Genomic DNA, 20,364 nt, shown 5'->3' on the forward strand with positions numbered 1-20,364 from the left:
GGTTTTGTCTTTGATGGAGACAAAAAAGTTGTCTGAAGACACTTCGCTCAGAACCCTGAATTTTAACTCAGAAGCTGAATCACGTTCTCGCAAGCCAACAGGTTCCTAAAGTTAAACAAAGAAGCGATAAATGATGTCCCAATGCCATGATGTAAGGAGGGATGATTACAAAGCTGCTTTAATCATCAATTTTAACCTCTCTGTGGTTAAATCAGACTCCTTTAACCCCCTGCCCTTTTGCATTTCTTTCTCGCCTTCCCCTCACTCTAATGCCGAACACATACACACACACACACACCCATGCGCACACACAAACACAGTTTATTATGCAGTAACATTACCAGATCCCCTTAGGCAGCTGTGCATCTCTGTATGACTGATGAGGGTAATTTCTCCCAAACAACAGAATGATCACTTTGGTGGTGAGCGCTACAGACCTTCCCTCCTCCCCCCTGTCTTCTTTCTCTCCCCTTTTCTTTTTAGCTCACAAAAAAAGGCAAGAAAAAGACAGATATTTGTCACTACGTCTCCTGCAGTGTCTGGAATGGCTCCGGAGATAAATAGCTCTCCCAACCCATACATAGGGATTAAAAGAAAAAAGTTAATCATTCTATGGATCCAATCAATCCATCCACTCTTCAAGGATGATTCAAACTGCTAATAAGACTCTGAAATCCGGTTTCTACCTTGCCGGTCGGAGCTGGAGGTGTGGGGTTTTTTCCTTATTTTTTCCTTGATTACCATAGGGATCCAATATAATACACATGCCACTGTGAATTAGCCTCACGGCACGGACCGGGCTGAACCATAGTGAGTTTATACTGTCCATGTACTACTGTGCACCATGGGATATACTGAGCAGAGAGTAGTTAGGACTGTCTGCCTCTCTCTCCTGGCCTCATAGGTTCAGCCTCAGTGGGCTGTCTTTACCTATTCTCCCATCTGTCAGTCACACACAAAAACAAATCCACCTGTCGACCGGGAGACTGGGCTGAACGGGGCGACGCTACAGCTGTCTGGGCCTGCAGAAGGGAGCGAGCCAGCGCCCTCCACTGGTGATGGAAAGCCCATTAAGATGCTTATTACCCCACCTGTCAGCCCCATCTCCTCACCTGCCCAGATACGGCAGGCTAATGAAGACAGTCACTATTAATACAGCACCTCGAACATGGAAGTCATGCCTCTATGCTTTTTGTGGTCCTTGTGTCCTTGATCACAAGGGCTCTCCAGCCTTGTAACAATATAACAATTCAAGCGTTAAGAGACAGGCATTCTTACCGCGCCACTTGATTGCCTCAACAATGAAGCTATTAATGCTGCATTATGTAAATTGTAATGGTCACAAACATCTAATAGGATAAAGGCTAAGTACAGTGCAATTTAATGCTGCTGACTTTCAGTGGCTCTTTGAAGGATGTTTTCAATTATAACAGAGCTAATTTAATTCATTGTTTCGTAGCTGAAAATGCATTTTTAAAGGTTGACTGAGTCTCTATTTCAGAACTCAGGTTTAATCAGTCATGTACATTGAACACTGGAACGTCCTCTAAAGAGATTGACAAAGTTGCCGGGGATCTGCGTTGTAGGTTTTAAAGCGACACAGTAGCCCTGCCCTTCTCTTTCTCCTCAGATGGCAGGCTTCAGTTGTGGAGGGGAGGGTGTTCATCTAAAAGATGAAAAGACCTGCGCCTTTAAGAGGGCTGTCTCCCCTTTCCCTCATGCTCCCCCTCAACCACACAGACACTCCTCCTGTGAGCATTTGTGAGGCAGCTCCTGTCCCTTATGTCTCTTTGTGGGGAACAGAACAGACTTCCCAGAGCATCACTGGAGACAAGACAAAGCTCAAGGGAGGACACCCCAGGTGCAGACCTCCATGCAACCCTGGCCTTAACTACTGTGGATGCCAAGATGAGCACTGGGAGAGGAGACGCATACCTACTCAAGCTGGAGTAAAACATCCAGAGGTCCAAAACAGGAGCTGGAACTTAACATCTGGACAACCCAAGAGGTCAATTTTGAGTTGAAGGCAGCATGATCAGCAGATGAAAATCAACAGCGCTGGACTGCATCGCTGAGAAAAAGGTGGAGTCTAAATTTGAGCTTTTAGTTTCTCTTTAGAAAAGTTTAGTTAAAGGCAAATCAACAAAGTACACGATATCTTTTGCAGCTATTAAGGATAAAAGAAACATTTAAAATATATACAAATGACGGAAAGAGGATAATTTGTCGTTTGTTTTTTTTTTTAATCCATCTCCAGAGCACTTCCCAAACAGTCATTTGTGGTATGAAATTGAGATGTTCTTTAAAGAACATCTTGAATGGTCCCGACAGTGCTCTTATTTAACAGCCTGGCGTTTATCTTATTTCTCCAGCTCTTTCTGAGAGCGAGCATTAAAGACTTCATTGATAGTGCTCTTGGGGAGCGGGTAATATTTCTTATGTGAAGTCTTGAAACTTTACAGCTGTTGACTGGAGGGAGAGAAAAGTGCCATATACATAAGAAAATGATGTTGAGCTGTTTTCCATGTGGGGAAAGTGTGTGTCTGGACTAACACTGCGGCGGAGCTTTGAAGACAGAAGAAATGTTCACAGGGTGTGGAGTGGTCAGTGGCCAGAACCAGTACCTGATCAGAGACGCTATCAGGCCCCATCCCGGACTGGAGGTGACCAGAGTGATCCAAATGGAGAATGGGGTTACGCCAGGGACCTGCTCGTTTTATCAGGATCAAACTTACAGCAATGCTGGCCAGCCAGCAGTGGTCAATAGTGTTTCCAGCCCGCTGAAGCCAGCACCACTACCTGTCCCTCCCCCTGCACTCAAACTAGGGCAGGAAGGGTTTAAGAAAGTCTGCAGAACTGAGGAGGACAGCCCCTGTCCCTTTCCAGGACTGGCCTCTGGAGTGCTGGAAATGCGCGTGAAGGAGGGAAGTAAGATCCGCAACTTAATGGGATTTGCCATGGCACGGATGCAGGGAGAGAAGGGTGTAAGTGGGGGAGGTGTGAGTGACGGTGGGCTCAGGCAGGTGGTCTTCACCGGGTCAGGCCGTGCGGTCACAAAGACCATTACTTGTGCTGAGATCATGAAACGAAAAGTGGGCTCTCTGCACCAGCTGACCAAACTGCGGTACAAGGTGGTGAAAGAGGTGTGGGAGAGTAGCGAAGGGGGGGCATCCGAGATGACGGTGCACAGGACGGTGCCCTCCATCAGCATCCTTCTTTCCAAAGACCAACTGGATTCCCAGGAACCGGGCTATCAGCCTCCAGAGACTCTTAGTGCATTGTGGGAAGAGAAAGAGGGTGTCGAATCTGCCTCGCAGACAGCATGCAAGAGACCTCTTGGACCTTTGCCATACAGCAGTTTCCCCCACTGTAAGAGAGTATGTTTGGGGGAAGGAGTCTCAGTGCACCCTCCTCACTGACTGGCTGAACCGGTGTCAAACAGTGGAGAGGATTGAATCAGAGGAGTTCATTTGGCGCTGCCCTCCACTCAAGCACAATGCTGAGACAATCAGAACACTCACTCAGACAGAACAGTGCTTTCTCAGAAGAACTGAGTACCAATTCCAGCCTCCAGAGGTCAGTTTGGCTGGGACCTGAAAGCTTGCCTCTGTACATACAGCATTTAAGGGATGTGTTTCTCGGCACGTCCAACATGGTCTCTCACATCCACATAATTGTGATGTGTGCTACCGTGCTATAAAATCTTTAACAGATTCACATCCCATTTCACAGCACAAAAGAAAAAGCCATGAATTGCACAGGTTCCAGATTCCTGCTTGCAGTAAACTATCTACAGCCTGTGGATAAAATCATTTATGAGCCTCATATTACAATCATCTCTATTCCTCCATACTCTTTAAGTGTTTAAAAATACACAAGGTAGACCCAAGAATATAAAAAAAAAGTTATAAGTCATTGACGGTATGACCAATGCAAACTATGCCAATTTTATTTGTCTGATTATTAACTCTCATGAAAACAAAATTTAATAAATTGGGGGTTTTTTTCCCCAGTGGAATTTTTGTTTGGTATTTCATCTTTCTTACTCACACATCATTGAATTTGCAAAGCTCTGATTGAACAGAAAATCACAGTGTGCTGATCTTTTGATAAGAATAACGGCAGTGAAATTTGTCTGTAGAAAAAGCTGATTTAATGACAAAGCTGTTGATAAGGCGCAGCTCCTAAACCAACCCAGCCTGACAGAAATGCCTAGGGCGGAAATACAGGCACAGATTATCATTAAGATAACAACATAACATCACACAACACAGTGGAGAAAAGGATTAAAACTGGGCTTGACTGAGCTTCACACTACACTGTTCCTGTAAAATATGAAACCAAGGCAACACGCTATACTCCTTCCTCTTTTCGTCAATAGGCCTACCCACCCACCACATCTATTGTATAGAACGTCTACCTTTTTCTTATTCTACCTTTTCTTAAGCAAAATCATATGCTGAACAATGTTGTCTAAAAAAAAAAAAAGGAGCCAAGTTTATACGGTAACATTATGCACTTGTGGTTGACTGACACTATAAATAAAATGGCTGCTGACTTTCTCCAGTTGACAATTTTTATGCATTGCCTCTCTGCATTTTCACACCATTTAGATACCATTTTAGTTTCAAGAAAAGGTACTGCTGAGTGATTGCTGAAGCTTAACTGGATGCTGCAGACATCTATGGCAATTGGATCAAAATTCAACTCCCGAGCAGAATGCACAGTGGTAGAAAAAAAAAAAAACAGCTGGCAGCATATGCGTTGAATTTTATGGATTAAAGATTTCTACATATATTTCTTAAAAAGTTGTCCTAAACGAGGCAAACAAAATAAACCTTCCTGAGAATTATTTTATCTGAATACTTAAAGAGCTTTTTCCACTTAATCAACCATGTCTTCTGGGGATAATAACTTAGACAAGTGGAACCTTGTCTGAGGCTTTTACTGTTGATCTTAATGAAAATCTGCAAACACAGATGTCGTCCTCCTGAAGTAAATTAATCAAAGTGACTCCTAACTGGGGAGGCAATTCTGCTACAGCTTAAAAAGGAGAAAAAAAGGAGAGTTCACTTGTACGGAATTAGAGTTCAAATACGTCTTTCAAAGGAATACAAATCGTAATATTTCATAGAATGATCAGCCAGCATTTTAACAGTCTATGGTCGGACATAGTGATTAACCTCCCTCTCGATCCCATTAAATGAATCAGAGCACAGCAGAGCACCCAAGGTTGAATAAGAAATGCTGCGACTGCAATACAGCACATATGTAGCAAACTGTGTGTCCTCGAGACTGCTGGAAGGTTATCACTTCAGGTCGTTGTTATCACAGAGTTAACAGCTTTCACCCAAGAGCCTGTGGGACAGTCAGTCTGCGATGCGGGTCAAAAAGATAATGCGGCTATAAGTAAATTTCAAATCGACCTGCATCTGTTATCAAGCATTAAGAATTCTGGGCCAAGTGTAAAATGCAGTGGGGGTAATTAGGGATAACGGAACAGCGTACCTGAGTGAGAGACCAGATAAAACATACTGACAAAAGCATTATCCCGGAGCTAAATCCAATGTGGCTGGCACGAAATAGCATGGTGAAGGAGTCAACAAAGTACATTAGAAGAATGTGGACAAGGTTATCCACGAGCGGAGAGTCCATTTTTGCCACTATTGTTTGTTTTCAAAGATGTAGTCAAGGTGGGTTTAGAGGAGATACAGGCGTGGGCCTAAAATGCATCACTTGTGTTTGGTATACTTTGTACTATATATATATTCAGTATCTTCACACTGAGTGTGCAAAATGTTTCCAACACCTGCTTTTTATATAAAACAGACTAGCTGAAGGAAACCTGGTTGAATCTTAATCAAATGACTAATACCCTCAATCATAAAGGTAAAGATTATCTGAGTCAGAAATGGATTTTTCAAAAGTGGGTGCAACTGTCGAGACTATTGATGGCTCTTTTCCCCTACTGAGTATATATGTTGAACAATTTTTGTAAAAGAATACAAGTGTTTATCTTGCGGTAACCATTGATGAAAGCCGGTTATTAAGAGATACATCCAATGTAGAATGACGACACTCTGTAAGAACAACATGATTTTTTTAAATGTTTACTTTACAGTGGTAACACGGAGAAAACTGTCTTTACTTTATAATATCTTAAATAGTTATTAAGGTGTTAAATCATTAATAAAGAAAAGCATTATGTTTAGACTGACCACAGTTATCTATAATGGCGGGCACAACAGTTGCGTTCTGTTTACCAAAGCCAGTAACTACATGCACTGAATGTGAATAAATTCATTTTGAAGTTAACATAATGAAAGTGTCGGCACTCTATTTTTCCCTTCTCTGCCGCTGCAGCAGATGAGAGTGAGGTCTCTGGGATGGTGTGGGAGTTCGCTATCTCCCAGCCTCCAGATGGCTCCGTCTTCTCTTATCTAGAAGAATGGGTGCTGCCTCAATTTTTCAACTCGCCTTATCTGGGGATCCTTTAAATTGAATATTTACTGGGCCTCTGTTTTCTGCCTGTGTTAGCCCTCTGAAGTCGACATTCCTCTTGCTTGTCGAGACAGGCCAAAAGGTTTTTCTCACTCATACACTCTCTTTGTCTGCCTTGTCAAGTAATGGGACAGTGATTGATTATGTGATTGTCAGGAGAGAATGGAAGGTTAAGCAGTTAAGCAGAGAGCAGTGGAGACGTATTAACGGATGGCCATAGAGGGAATATGTTCAACAATAGAGAAACGTACATTACCCAAACATGACATCAGGCAGACCTCCATTTTATGTCAGGGGTAAAACAGATGGAATTAATCACTTTACCAATAGCCTATTGTTTCCAGCATGGTATACTCTAGAGGTTAAGAGAACACTTAAGCAGCCACTGAAAACATCTTATTGCAATATGACTGGCTTCAGTCTATCTGCATAAACAAGCCGTGCCACAGCTACTCCCTAGTAAGTGTCTGGAAATGTCTTTTCAAAACCATTTTGTGAAATGCCTCCATGTTGGATTAATCAGCGCAGCTGAGGATGTAATTGCTGTGCCGAAGTCAAAGCTGTAAGAGCAGATAATGAACACTGACTACAGGGCTGCCAGAATCCAGGGCAGGAGCAATGAGAAGTTCAGAGACCAACATGTCTTCAGTATTCTCTCAAAAGCCCTGATGCAAAATGTATTTACACACAATAAAGAACAACCCCCCACCCCGAAAAAATCTTTCACCTATGACTTGATGGTTACTCACATGGAATTTGAAAAGCTTGTGACAGCTTCACTGTGCTGTCAAAATTTAGACGGAAACTAAGGTAAAACTACATCCACTTTAAGGTTTTTCTTAAGCCACTTACAATTATTTTTTATAACTTTATTTTAAATATTTTTATGTATTTAGTAACACACATGCATCAGCCAGTTCTATGTATTATATAGGTAATTTTCTTAACATGAGGGATGGGCTTTCAGAAGTGCAGTAAACCAGCAAGGGCTTGTTCTGACTGTTGCTGCCCTCTGGTGGAGAAATATAGGCTCAAAGTCAAATGCAGAAAAGAAGCACCTCTTTGCTTAAGGATGCAACAATATTTTTGGTTTATTTGACAGCCACCTGTGGCCTTGTTTTTAAAAAAACAAAGCTAAATAGTTGCCAAGTATATTATTATCTGTAATCATAAGTCAACATGTGACACAGCATCTACAAAAAGCAAATAAAAGCTTTGAGCAGTGTTATTTTTTTAAATCCCTAATGGCAGTCTCAGTGCTAGCCCATTGAAATGTTTTTTTCTCCCACTTTAAATTCTGCAGGTGTTATGTCCACATTCTACCCTTTCATCATCATTTGCTCTCTCCTGAAAGAGGGAGAGAACTCAGTTCAGATGCAATTAACTTAAAACTCAAAGTATAAAGGAGGTCTCATGTTATGAAAAGCACTCATAATAATAGACACTGTAGAGTTTCTTCTAAAGGGTATGCTTATGGACAGATATTTATGGACTGAAAAGACACCCATACACAAACACACACTGCTGAAACAGCTGGACTGTTCAGACTTGAGGAAAAAAGCAAGTTACACACTTGGGCTGGGCGACATGGAGAAAATCAATTATCAGAAATTTTTGCCAAATATCTCAGTATCGATATTGCCACAATGATGAACGTTTTCACAAATATTTTTTCAAAATGAGAATTCTCTGTCCATTAATCTGATGATTATTTTATCGATAAATCAATTAGCTGTTTGGTAACAAAATGTCCAAAGTGCAAGATGACATCCTCAAATGTTTTCTTTTGTCCACAACCCCAAGAGATTTATTTCACTGACTTAGATGAGGAGTAAAAAAAAAACAGAAAATATACAAATTTAAGAAGCTGGTATCAGAGATTTTTCCTTTAATTCTTTAAAAAAAATCACTCAAACTAATTGACAAACTGTCAAATTAGTTGGGGATTAATTTAATAGTTGACAACTAATTGATAGTAAAGGCAAATAATAGAGCAATATAAGTTCAAATGCCATTACTTTACTGTAATGCAGTCTTCAAAACCAAAAAGAGACAACACCAATACAATATCCAAAACTGAAGACGTTATCTACTCTCATATCATGACATCAATATATATTGATGTATTGCCCAGCCTTTGTACACACAGTAATGATGAGCCCGAAAAGAGGAGCCATCTGGCTTGTCGAGCTTTTGCCCACTGATCTGTAAAGTAAAAATGTGCACATGTGCAGTGTGGGGAAAATGCACCTCTGCTGTGATTAATATGATGACTGATCTGCACTAATATACAGGCTGTGTTGAGAGGTGAAAGCCAATCAAGTAAAGGGTGCAGGCCTCTTGGGTTGCATATCAACATTCTTTGGTTTTCTGCTCAGTACTGATAGAGTGATGAACAGCTGCTGCCTTTCTGTGTTATCGGTGTAATTGGATTCCGCCTTTCCTGTGCGATCAATATAATCACTGAAAAGAAGGCACAGTGGTTTTCTTAAGCATCTTACCTTTAGAACAGCAAAAGACTAAAGATCTCTCTACTGTCTTCTCTACAACTACAACTATTGTACTTTTTTGTTGTTAAAGGTGACTGACTGATGTTTTTTTTTTTCAACACAGTATTTGTACCTACATATAGTTACCATAAACTGTATAGCAACCAAGAAGGGACTGGTATTCAGGTTGTTTTTTATTAGTTTTTGTGCAGTAATCAAAATGCCCTTTTTGGAAACTACAATTAAAAAACAGCACAATTACAGCTCCATGGTTTATATTACTAGTAAAAATGTCATCCTTTTTCTGCCCAGAGTGCTTCCCTGTGATTCTATTTCTGCGCTGTTTCATTGGTTTTAAAAGAAAAACATCATTTTTTCAAAAATCTATTTTCTGTAGTGGTTTACCTGATAATGATCTAGCCCCTGTACCCACACTTCCCACCACATTATTCAAAACATATACACCAGCCAGCTACACTCATGGCAAGAACTTTGCTTAAGCCCTTATCAAACTGTGAAAACTCAGTTAAACGTGAGGGATTTTTATCTCTTGGATCGCCAGTCACATTCCACATCAAGGTCGACAATATGACTAAATGATTTGGGTAATCTGAATTCAAACAGTGTCAGCTGGGGGTCCACTCCGCGCAGTGGGAGGGTTGGTAGAGTAATATCAACACAGTTGTGATTACTCCATTGAAGCGGTAGGGTGCTCCAGTCAGAGCCGAATCACTCTCCTCATTACAGACTACAAGGCCAGATCTCAGTGGGTGGACCACAGAATCGGGCTTTGCATCTTCCCACTGAAATTAACTGAAATTCATTTGTGGTACCCTGATGCTCCCCATCAACACGAGACTCATTCACGTCTGTACAATCCACCCTGGATTCATTAAGCACAAGCACATTGGAAGTTTAAAAGCAGAGGTTGTGCTCTGTGGTCTGGACTTTGGCATTCAGGCCAGGTGGTAAGCTGCAGTTCACTGTGTCGGATGCATCTTTCCGGGCAATGATTCTTGTTAAGGCAAGGCAAAGTAATCTGACCAGGTACATGTATTGCTCCAGTGGAGTGGGGCCTGAATGTGTTTACTCTTGCGCAGACACTAAAGGACTACCACATTTCAAAGATTCATACCATATACTCTTCATGTATTTGGACTAATGCTTTTGTGGATATCAGATGGTAAAGAAATCAGTCAAACTAGCATGTCCTGCACATAGACTGCAACCCTATCAAACTACATTTACATCAGAAAGGATGCATTATGTGGCCAAAGTTAGCCTCCTGACTCCCCCACAGACCAGGGATGGGTAACCATGGTAGGAATTAATGTATGCAGACAGTTAATACTGCATGCTAAGAATACTACAGCACCAGATGTGATGACTAGCGTGCCTTTATTCTTGCATGAGAAACTAATGCCACATGCCAAATGGCTGCCATCCTTGTTTTACTCCACATGCAGTCTCAAAAGTCCACAAACACTTTAAACTCACAGAACATGCACCATTTACACGCCACAGGCAAAAGCTTTCCTCTCTCCAAAACAAAGTACTTCTCAAGCAAAAAAAAAAAAAAAAACCAATTATCACAAACAGATTAACAGCTAATGCATTCACTATTCCCACCACTACCCTTAGAAACTATTAAGACCTCCTCTGCCGCTGAAAATAAAGAACCAGAATCATGGAAATTCTGTGCCATGATGCAAATGTGTTGGTATTTGTAGATCTGTGGCTGTTGTTAATTGGGCAATTCATATTAACAGCTCAAACTACAGACATCATGCTCGGGATGTCAAAAGAATCAACATGAGATAAAGATAAATGCAATCTTACCTTGAGATCTTGTTTGGTTGTGTGCTTCAAATGCCAGACTTTGCATGAGGTAGATACACGCCACCACTCCTTGGTTTCTGAACAGGTACAGGCCGCCAGCTACCTAGAAGCACAATTCTTAGTTACTTTACTGCATACTTTAACCCTTTGATACATGGATAAACATCACTTTTCTTGTGCAGTATTCAGATGCCTTTTACAAGTATTTAAACCTTTAATACCAAAAACACGGGGGGAAAGGGAATGGTTGACTTGGCAAGAAAGTCCTACAAATTGCAAAAAGAAATTAGATTTATAAAATTATTTTCTTTAAAGCTTAAAGCAGTTATAAATTTTTGAATTATTTTACAGAATTTCATATTTTAAAAAATCAATTTTTTATGGAGTTTTTTTCAGGTATTTCCCTGTTGTTGTTGTTGTTGTTGTTGTTGGGTTTTTTTCCAGGTAATTTTCTCGTACATTTTACTAATTTTTTGCTAATTTCAGGGGCCTTTCATCTTAATTGGCTCATTAGCTTCTTGCCATATTTTTGAAAGACAAAAAGCCATTTTGCCTGGTTTTAAATAGTTAAGTTAGTAGGCTGAGCTTATGCTCATTTTACACAAGTAATCGCAGCTTTCTTGACCTTGACTACTTAAAGCTAATGCTTCAGTGGACCATACGTATGAAAGCAGAAACTGGGTTGAAACAGACCTTAAGGTCTAAGGATTTAAGAGAAATGGAAAAAAAATAAGACTTTATGGGTTGAAGAATTATGTTGTTTGGATATCCAATTATCAAAATCTGACTTTGTTCTTTAGGCTGTCAGCTTTGTTCTATAGCTAATCATCATTTTTACATGTGAGATTTGAGCATTTTTTCAGAAAGTGCTTTGACATGTTACAGTAGGAAAAGCACAGGTGTTAACAATAAAAATCAGTGGAGGTTTGAATTCAGTTTAGCTGTTTCAGTGTAAGGGTCCTATTGTGGTGGCTTGCTTATGCCGCAGCTTACTCAAACACTTTAACAAATTGGACCCTTCATTATGACAAGTCAACAGTCCTCTGATGTTCCTTAAGGCATTTTAGTACCATCAGCCATAAAACATTTACCCTTGTCAGAGTGTGACCATGCAGGAGGGAGTATGGCTAAATGCAATATTTTACCACGGCTTTAGAAACTGTTACTGCCCACAGGTAGGTACTGCATCTGCAAGTGCAACTGAGGACACATCAGTAAGAATCAAAATATTGTCATGGCCGTCTGATGATAGTCCTAAGACTGTGCAGTTAATTCCAAACAATTCAAGCAAACTGAAGACCAATAAACGCCCTAATGCTTTAGAGATGCAACAGAATTCACTGCTACTGTATATCCTCTGCCTCTGTTATGAATACTGCAGTCTGGCTACCAGGGTGACACACAATCTGTAAGTTGAATGGCCTCCTAAGCAAAATGATCATAAAGGAAATACACAGCATTGTCTGCATTCTCTTCAAAATGACAGTAACTGAAAACTGAGTTTATTTTTATCTAACCACTCATACACTACAACTCAGCACATGACTTCTCTACAGAAAAAGGGGTACTTTTTCTCTTTTGGTAACTAAATGCAACACTCTTTAGACAAGTGCCCATCACAGGCTGCACCTGGTGGTGCTTCTTATGTCAAAGCAGGAAAAGTAGATGCAAGGGTTAAATCCAATTGTATTACTTTCTGGAAAAGTTTATATGAAAAAAACATATCATTAATTAAATTGCTTTGCATCTTTTTGCTGTGTAGGAATGCCTTCTTTTTTGGATATTTCTCAGCTTTATTGCCTTTTCTATCACACACACCAAGAAACATCATTATTGGGCTAGCACATCAACTTTGGGCTGGAGGATCTCACAAATGACCTTTTCAGACATCATAGTTGGAAAAGCACAGATGAATTTAATAACACCAGTGATAACTGCATTCCATTTAAGCGAGGGTCTGGCAGTTTGAATTTTGCATGCTGGCTAACTAGAACAGATTACTGGCACACTTTATGGAACCACTGGTAATGTTGTCAATTTCACCTGTTTTTGAGAAGGCAGTGGTACATGACAGCCAAATTTAAGCAGAGGAATTTGATTTTACGTAAAAATTTACAGGTTAAGCATCCACAATTAACGTAACTAACAAAAGGTGGGGTTTGTTTGTTTGTTTGTTTTTAACTGCAAGGCAAATCACTGACTGTATATGACGCAAACAAACAACACTTACCCTTGGTTTTAGGACTTCCCGATAGCTCGAAACTTCTTAACTTCAACTGTAACATAAATATTCAGAAAAAAAAGTTGAAGACAATAAACTTGTTACCAAACGTGCTAGCGTAAGCCAAACAAGGCCGGGGCTCAAACTAGCGGTATCCCAGTTGCATTTTCATATACGTGATCAGAATTATCTTCCGACTTACTTTTGACTCTTTCCAAGGCCGTGCAAGGACTGCCGTCTGCCATTTTTTGGGCGCAAGTGGTCAAAATATCTGGACAGCGAATTTGAAGAGTGGGATTGAAAGCTGAAGTGCCGTCAGTGTTTTGTTTTACTAAATAAGCTTACAAAACATAAACATGGTGGCTCAATGACTCGAATGCGCACACGTGTTAGACAGAAAGTCGCTGGTTGCGAGGATCACTTGTAGCTGGCGTGAACGCAGTGATGCACGCAGCTGTTGGAGCCAGGTTTGGGCCTGCAGGCCTCCGTGCTGTACGTTCATTCGTCCAGCAGATGGCAGCACCAAATCCACGGCTCTCTATGGTGCTTTCACGTGCTCCTCGTAACTTCCTGACTCCCAGAAAGGCAACGCATATAAATAAATCGCTTAAAAAATTGCAAATTTCAAGTATTAAAATGAAATACTCAATTGCTTTCCACAGTTTCATTGTATTATTTTAGTGTTAATCAAATCTTTAACCATCGTTGGTTACATAAACTGCAACACTAACATATTTGCAGGCTTTTAAAGTGAAAAAAGGTGCCTTACGGTAAAAGTAAAAATTCATATAGGGATACAGTGACTGTAGCTACCATTGTAATGAAACCATTAAGTAACATGTGAATGCTGTCTGAAGACGTTGGAAATATGAAACTATAAGTAGCCTATTAGTATTATTTTCCGGCAGGAATTGAACGCAGCACTGAGCGCAGCTGCCAGTTTTGAATAGGTTTGTTCCACAGTTTTCTGAAGCGAGAGGAGCTGGAAAGTTCGCACTGTTTGTATGCAGTTGTCCAACAAGGTGGCCAACAAGTTGCTTTCAACAAGTAAGTCTAAGTCTAGTTTTTTTTTATAATTTGATTGTTTTCTGCTAATATGTAGATATAAATATACTTGAAAATGATGTGCATCATCGTTTGTGGGTATTTGCATACATTTGCTACTGGATGATAACACGTCGAAACTATTTCAACAGTTTGTTTTTTGTTTGCTGTGTTTTTGTGCTAATAAATAGCCTTGTAGTGAGAATACAGGATGCCATCATACCATTGGGGGATTTAAATGTCATCAGTTGTAGTATAATGTGTTCCAAGTAGGACTGAAAAAAAAGAGTAACAAGAAAAAAAGTTTACAATGATGCTATCATGTTTTATTCATAGCTGTCACTGTAATTCTTCCAAAAGCTTCTTATCTGTGCAATTATATTAGTTTCTATCCAAAATTAATTATAAATCCAAAACAGTCAGTGTTATCTAAATGGCTTATGTTTTGTGTCTTGTCCATGCATCCACGATTGTTTAGTTATTATCAGATAACTGTAATGCACTGGTGTGTTTTCTCTCTTCAGATTATGGATTCCAGGGCGATTGTGGCGAGAGCATCGAACAGTTTCTGGATGAAGATCCCAAGGCATCTGGTGGTTCTCTCCTCTCTGTGTTGTTTGATATCTGGATACTCACAGAGAGATAGAGCACATGAACTGATGTCCAGATATCCTCTTATTGATGGGTAAAGGATGTTTATTGTCGCCCACAGGTGACATTCCTCAAAATGAATTAATCAAAATGAAAATCCCCTCTACATCTGCTCTGTATTCTTACACCCTTTCTCTCCATCTGTCAGTCATAACGACCTCGCTCTCCAGCTGAGGATACTTCACAACAATCGCCTGAGCCAAATTGACCTTCATAATGTCAGCAAAGTGTCCACTGACATCACCCGCCTCCAAGCAGGCCATGTGCAGGCGCAGGTATTGCAATTTAATCAGTCTTTCAATCCTGATCTGTTGTGATGTGATGTGCCTTTTAATTTCAGCATCTACAAAGTATATGCTGTGGAAAAATCAAACCTAAAATGACGGCCACTTTAGAAACTTAAATGTCTCTCTTGTTCTCTTGTGTGCTGTCCATGTCCCTTTGTCAGATGTTTGCAGTCTATGTGATGTGTGGGGCCCAGGAGAAGGATGCTGTGAGGCTGACTCTGGAACAAATAGATGTGGTCAGACGCATGTGCACCGAGTACCAGGACTTTGAGCTGGTTACATCTGCACAGGGTACAGTCCACTTCAACATGGTATTTCAGGCAATTTACCACCAAAACCATTATGGAGGTGAAAGAGGGACTGAATATAGTTGATTATCTACAATTACGATTCAGTGTTTTGTGATGCTGTTATCCTAGTATGGAGATACATAAAACACATCAGTAATTATGTGATTTATAAATCCATACTCTTAAATATGTCTTATTTACAATCTATTTTTAGGAAAAGAGCCATGGAAGTTATCATGATTTTTGAATCATAATAAGAAGTTCATCACTTTATTTGAATAATGAAATGTTAAACACTTGCAAACAAGTAATCATAACACAAAACATAATTGTGTTTTGTTTTTTTTTTTCTCCCAGAGAGGCATTCATTTTCGATAATTTGTGTGCTTTTAGTGTCATACATGTGTTTCTGTCGTTGTAGAGCTGGAGAACTCTGCAATGAGACATAAGATAGCCTGTCTAATAAGTATCGAGGGGGGCCACTCTATTGACAGCAGCCTGCCAGCCCTGCGGATGTTTTACCAGTTGGGGGTCCGCTCCATGGCCCTCACACATACCTGCAACACGCCCTGGTAATCATGAGATTTGTTCTGAATGCATTACATAAGATTTATATATTGCAGAATATCAATGGTGGCTAAATGACTGTGGACACAGCACTATAAGATCTACATATCTACAGATATTTGAATTTTAAACTTCTTATAAAGCTACTGTAGCAATACTTTATATCAAAAGTGAACGATTTTCAATCATTTTGTCATAGTTTTCTTTAACATGAGCTTTTGTTGCTGCATTTAATATAAATGGCTTACTTACAGGGTTAGCTGAATGGAAAGGTCAAATGTGCTTACATTTTATTACCTTGATGCAAATGAACCTACATTTGTGCTCTCTTTGTAACCTGACATTGTGTGTGGCTAACAGGCTCCAGCCAGATGCCCTAAAAAGAGCTATATATGGATATATTTTACATAATGGGTGACACCGACCACATGATTTGTGGTTTTGACAATATTCTTTTTCAATGCAGGGCTGAATCATCTTCAAAACTTTATAATGTCTATCAAAGACAGAACAACAGCCTGACACACTTTGGGAAGGTAAGCCTAATGTTCAGTTTTATCAAAGAGTGTACAGTCTGCACAACAGACTTGCTGCATTTTTCACAGCATGTTTGCTGAGTTTATAATGAATAATAATGATACATTTATATTTACAGTGTTTTTCATAGTGCTCAACGACACTTTACATAAGTTAATAAAGATCATAAAACAGAATACACCAAAACACAAAATAAAATACACACAACATTAAAACACACATAATATTATTCATATATTATTCATTCATATATACAGTTTTGAAAAGGTGTGTTTAGGGCCTTTTTTGAGAAGGTATTGGTACATGACGAAGCAGTGGAATTTTATCTTAAGTAAGAAGCTCAGTCACTTCTGCTGGTTTATTGAAGGTCCCAGCAACACCCAAAAGGAAATCAGGGATGCAGCCTTTGTTAATTATGCCCCAAAGCTACGGAGCACACAGATATATACAGATATATCTATATCAGATAAGCCAGCTCACTAACTAAAGCTACAAAAAAACAAAAATGCATCTGTTCACTCTAGCCTTTAACTAGCCTGGACTTTCCAAAGCTCTTCTTTTTTATGCTTCAGACTGCTGCAATTCTTTTAAAATGTTGTGTCTCAATTGATTTTATGATTTATGTTTTTTTGTAACTGCCTTGCTGGCCTGTTTTAAGCTCTTATGGAGCAAATAATGCCATTATTTTTAAGCACTGTGTGCAGCATTTCTTGTATAAAAGGTGCTATACAAATAAAGTTTGTCATTATTACTATTATTTTTATCAGTTGACATATATAGCAGTAGCAGTGCAGGCATAGAATTAAAAAAAAAGATTAATTTCAAATTGAAGTCATTGAATGTGACTACTAGCTAGTGCATTTTAAGTACTGAGTGAGTATTATATTTTGGACAACAAACATGAGGAAACTGTGTTATAACTTGTTACTCTTATTATTTTGTTCTTTGTAAAAGAAGTACACTAGAAGTGGCTGTGATTGTTTTGGTTATTTTAGTGCAAATGGTGCTTTTAAAAATATGATATAATAGTCATTTTCAAGCCTTGAGTCAGTTAGTGGATTGCTGTTATTAACATTGTTTTGTGCTCTTTAGTTGACCGTCTCAACAGCAGCATGTAGGACTTCCTCAATTGCTCTCTGCATGAGTGTGTTTACGTGCATGTACGTGCAGCCATCTCCTGTTGTTGCCTGAATTGTCTTCCTTCCTTCCCATGATTTTGTAAATGGCTTTTCAATGTGTTTTCGAGGCCGTTGTGGAGGAGATGAACAGACTGGGAATGATAGTGGACATCTCCCACACTTCTTGGGACACAGCCCGGGACGCTCTGAAGCATTCTAAGGCTCCCGTTATTTTTAGCCATTCATCTTCCTTCTCCATCTGTAACCATGGCCGCAACGTACCTGACTGGCTGCTGCACGATCTGGTGAGAAAAACAGTTCACTGAGCGATACATCGCTTATTAGTTAGTTGATTCATTGTTATCAGTCAAGTCACTGATTAATGTGTTGTAACTGTGATGTTTATGTGTAGCTCTGAAAACAAGAGTTCCTTTTCATCATTAACTTTTTTTTGTATCAGCAAAATCACACAATTCTGAACAGATTTCCACCATTAATTAATTATTCTATTCAGTGCACTAAGGCAGTGTCATTGATTCTAAATATCAAGGATGTACCTGCATGATCAAGAAATCAAGTTAACATATCATCGTTGACTTTTTGTTGTTTCATAACCTCCATCATTTCCATGTCCATGTTTTCTTTTCAATAGTTGGAAAGAACACATAACTACCATTAACTCTGGACTCATCATGCACAAACATGAAAAACCTGATTATGACACACTTTGTGAAATATAAGATCTATTTAAGATCAACTCTGGTATGATCAACTCAGATTCCTCATGAGCGAGCATGTTTCTCATTATGCTACATGCGTGCATGTCGCAAAACAGGCTGGTTTACTTCAGCACATGGTTGCAGGGATTTAGAGATTAGACAAGTATAAACCTGATGTTTTCCACATCCATCACTGCAACTGGTGAATGTTAGGGAGATGAAAATAAACGCTAGTTGTATCTGAAAAATGTATGTATACATAGTTCATTTTACCTGCTCCGTCTATGTCTCCCTTTTCATTAGACTTTGTAATGACTCTTCTGTGGTGTGTTTCAGAAAAAGAAACGGGGATTGATCATGGTGAATCTCCACAGCAAATTTATATCCTGCGGGGATGAAGCCAACGTCTCCCGTGTGGCTGGTGAGGCATCCATGTTGAGTTTTTTCTAAGTCATGAATTACATCTGTAGTGTGCATTTCTTATTTGCCAGATGATTTATTTGTCTTTACAGATCATTTTGATCACATTAAGAAGATGATTGGAGCTGAGTCGATAGGAATCGGAGGGGACTTTGACGGTGCTACGAGGTAATATTCACTTGCAAACATTTAACATACAGATAGAGGTCAAGGGACAGTAAGTCTCCATATCTTCTATTCTGTGATCAGGATAAGCGGGGATCTTCATGGACACGACTTACACACATAGAAACTCATACTCGTCTCTGACACTCTCCAGATCAATTTTGTGCTTTTGTTGGCCTGTCATGAAATCAGCACTTTGGCTGTCTTAGCTGTCAACAGGCTGAAAATTTGTGAAAAATCAGCAACTTTGCTACAGAATGGTTGGCACTGAATCATTTTTTCCCCTGCAGACAGACACAATCTACTTTAAATAGAAACATCACAAAACAAATGATACGGAAGGACTAGATTTGCATGTTTTGCTTTTACACAATGATAAGTAACATATTAAGTTACACAAAACTGTCTGAACAAGTGGCTTCTTTTGCGAAACAAATATCTGCAAATCGAAATGTGTTTATTTTTTTGTCCACAGCTTTCCCAGGGGGTTAGAGGATGTGTCAAAGTATCCCACCCTAATCCAGGAACTCTTGCAGAGGAACTGGACTGAGAATGAGTTGGCTGATGTCCTTCGAAAGAACTTCCTGCGGGTGTTTGAGGAGGTGGAGAGGGTGAGCTAATAATATATTTTATGTCAAAGAAAAGCCTTCTCTGATAAATGAAGGGTAGGTTAGTAATTGTAAGGCATGTTTTCACTCCATGTCCACTCCATGAAGGACATAATGCTGTATTGTTTGGCAGAGTATGTCATAAGTTTGTATTCTTTTTATTAGTGTGACTCTGTATTGTATTTTTATGTCTGAAAAAAATCTCAACTAAAACCACTGCACAGAAGACTTCAAAAGCTGAAGCTGAAACTTTCTCTCTTGTCTCACTGCATTTCCCCAAGGTCCGAGATCAGTTGAGTTTAAACAGACCGAGTGAAGTCCAGATCCGAGTGGAGGAGGTACAGAACCCCTGCAGGCTCGTCCTCAGACCCCCTGACCCCAGAGGGCCTACTGGCCAGAATCCCTCCTCCGGAGCCCAACATGAACAAAAAAATCTGCTTATCCTGGCCATAGTTCTGTTCCTTTCCAGCCTTTTTATGATTTAATTAATATTTACAAACTAAGTTCAGCGTATTTTTTAAAGTGCATATTTGTAATATAAATAAGGAGGGCTTAAGGAGATTGCTGTAGCCATTTGTGGGTCATCCCAGCACCTCACAGGCCATTAAAGATAAGAGGAGATTCACTTTTTAAATTTTTTTTACCACCAGTACAAAAAAAAACCATTAAATTTGCAGCCCGATCTGGGGCATAAAAATGAAAACATAAAGAATATCAATTATTATGTAGTATTTATTACATATGTAATTTGTTGTACATGTGCTGGCATATCTATAAAAAAGCTTATGATATGAAGGAGAATAATAGCTGCTTAATAAAACTACAGGGACGGCGCTCTAAGTTGCTTGAAATCCATATTTTTAGTTTTTGTTATATATTGTGAACAGTGATCAGGAGGCAAGATCACT

At 39.6% G+C, this 20,364-nt stretch overlaps 2 protein-coding genes and 1 long non-coding RNA gene across 5 annotated transcripts in view; 2 read left to right on the forward strand and 1 right to left on the reverse strand.

Moving 5' to 3' along the window:
- The window catches only part of LOC148190448 (uncharacterized), a 108,565-nt gene extending 95,033 nt beyond the window's left edge, over positions 1–13,532 (reverse strand). For 2 of the 3 annotated variants that reach the window (XR_015777007.1, XR_015777006.1), the window contains exons 1-3: positions 13,253–13,532; positions 13,060–13,105; positions 10,830–10,932 (exon numbers count right to left, since the gene is read on the reverse strand). This is a non-coding gene — a long non-coding RNA (uncharacterized LOC148190448). The remainder of the gene's footprint in view (positions 1–10,829; positions 10,933–13,059; positions 13,106–13,252) is intronic. The other variant, XR_015777008.1, reaches the window with a different exon arrangement.
- Positions 1,762–6,195, forward strand: LOC121944201 (uncharacterized). Its single transcript, XM_088080153.1, has one exon. The coding sequence runs from the start codon at positions 2,583–2,585 to the stop codon at positions 3,417–3,419; it is 837 nt and encodes a 278-aa protein (XP_087936279.1). The 5' UTR covers positions 1,762–2,582; the 3' UTR covers positions 3,420–6,195.
- A 442-nt stretch (positions 13,533–13,974) lies between the features above and the next one.
- dpep2 (dipeptidase 2) lies at positions 13,975–20,296 on the forward strand. The gene is made up of 11 exons (XM_042516631.2): positions 13,975–14,097; positions 14,619–14,779; positions 14,894–15,020; positions 15,194–15,323; positions 15,744–15,894; positions 16,356–16,425; positions 17,673–17,849; positions 18,600–18,684; positions 18,776–18,851; positions 19,324–19,459; positions 19,738–20,296. The coding sequence occupies exons 2-11, from the start codon at positions 14,622–14,624 to the stop codon at positions 19,939–19,941; spliced, it is 1,314 nt and encodes a 437-aa protein (XP_042372565.1). The 5' UTR covers positions 13,975–14,097; positions 14,619–14,621; the 3' UTR covers positions 19,942–20,296.
- The last annotated feature ends 68 nt before the right edge of the window (positions 20,297–20,364 follow it).

Source organism: Plectropomus leopardus, chromosome 1, assembly GCF_026936395.1.
Source record: "Plectropomus leopardus strain MGB_pleo_1.0 chromosome 1, ASM2693639v1, whole genome shotgun sequence".
Taxonomy (NCBI): domain Eukaryota; kingdom Metazoa; phylum Chordata; class Actinopteri; order Perciformes; family Serranidae; genus Plectropomus; species Plectropomus leopardus.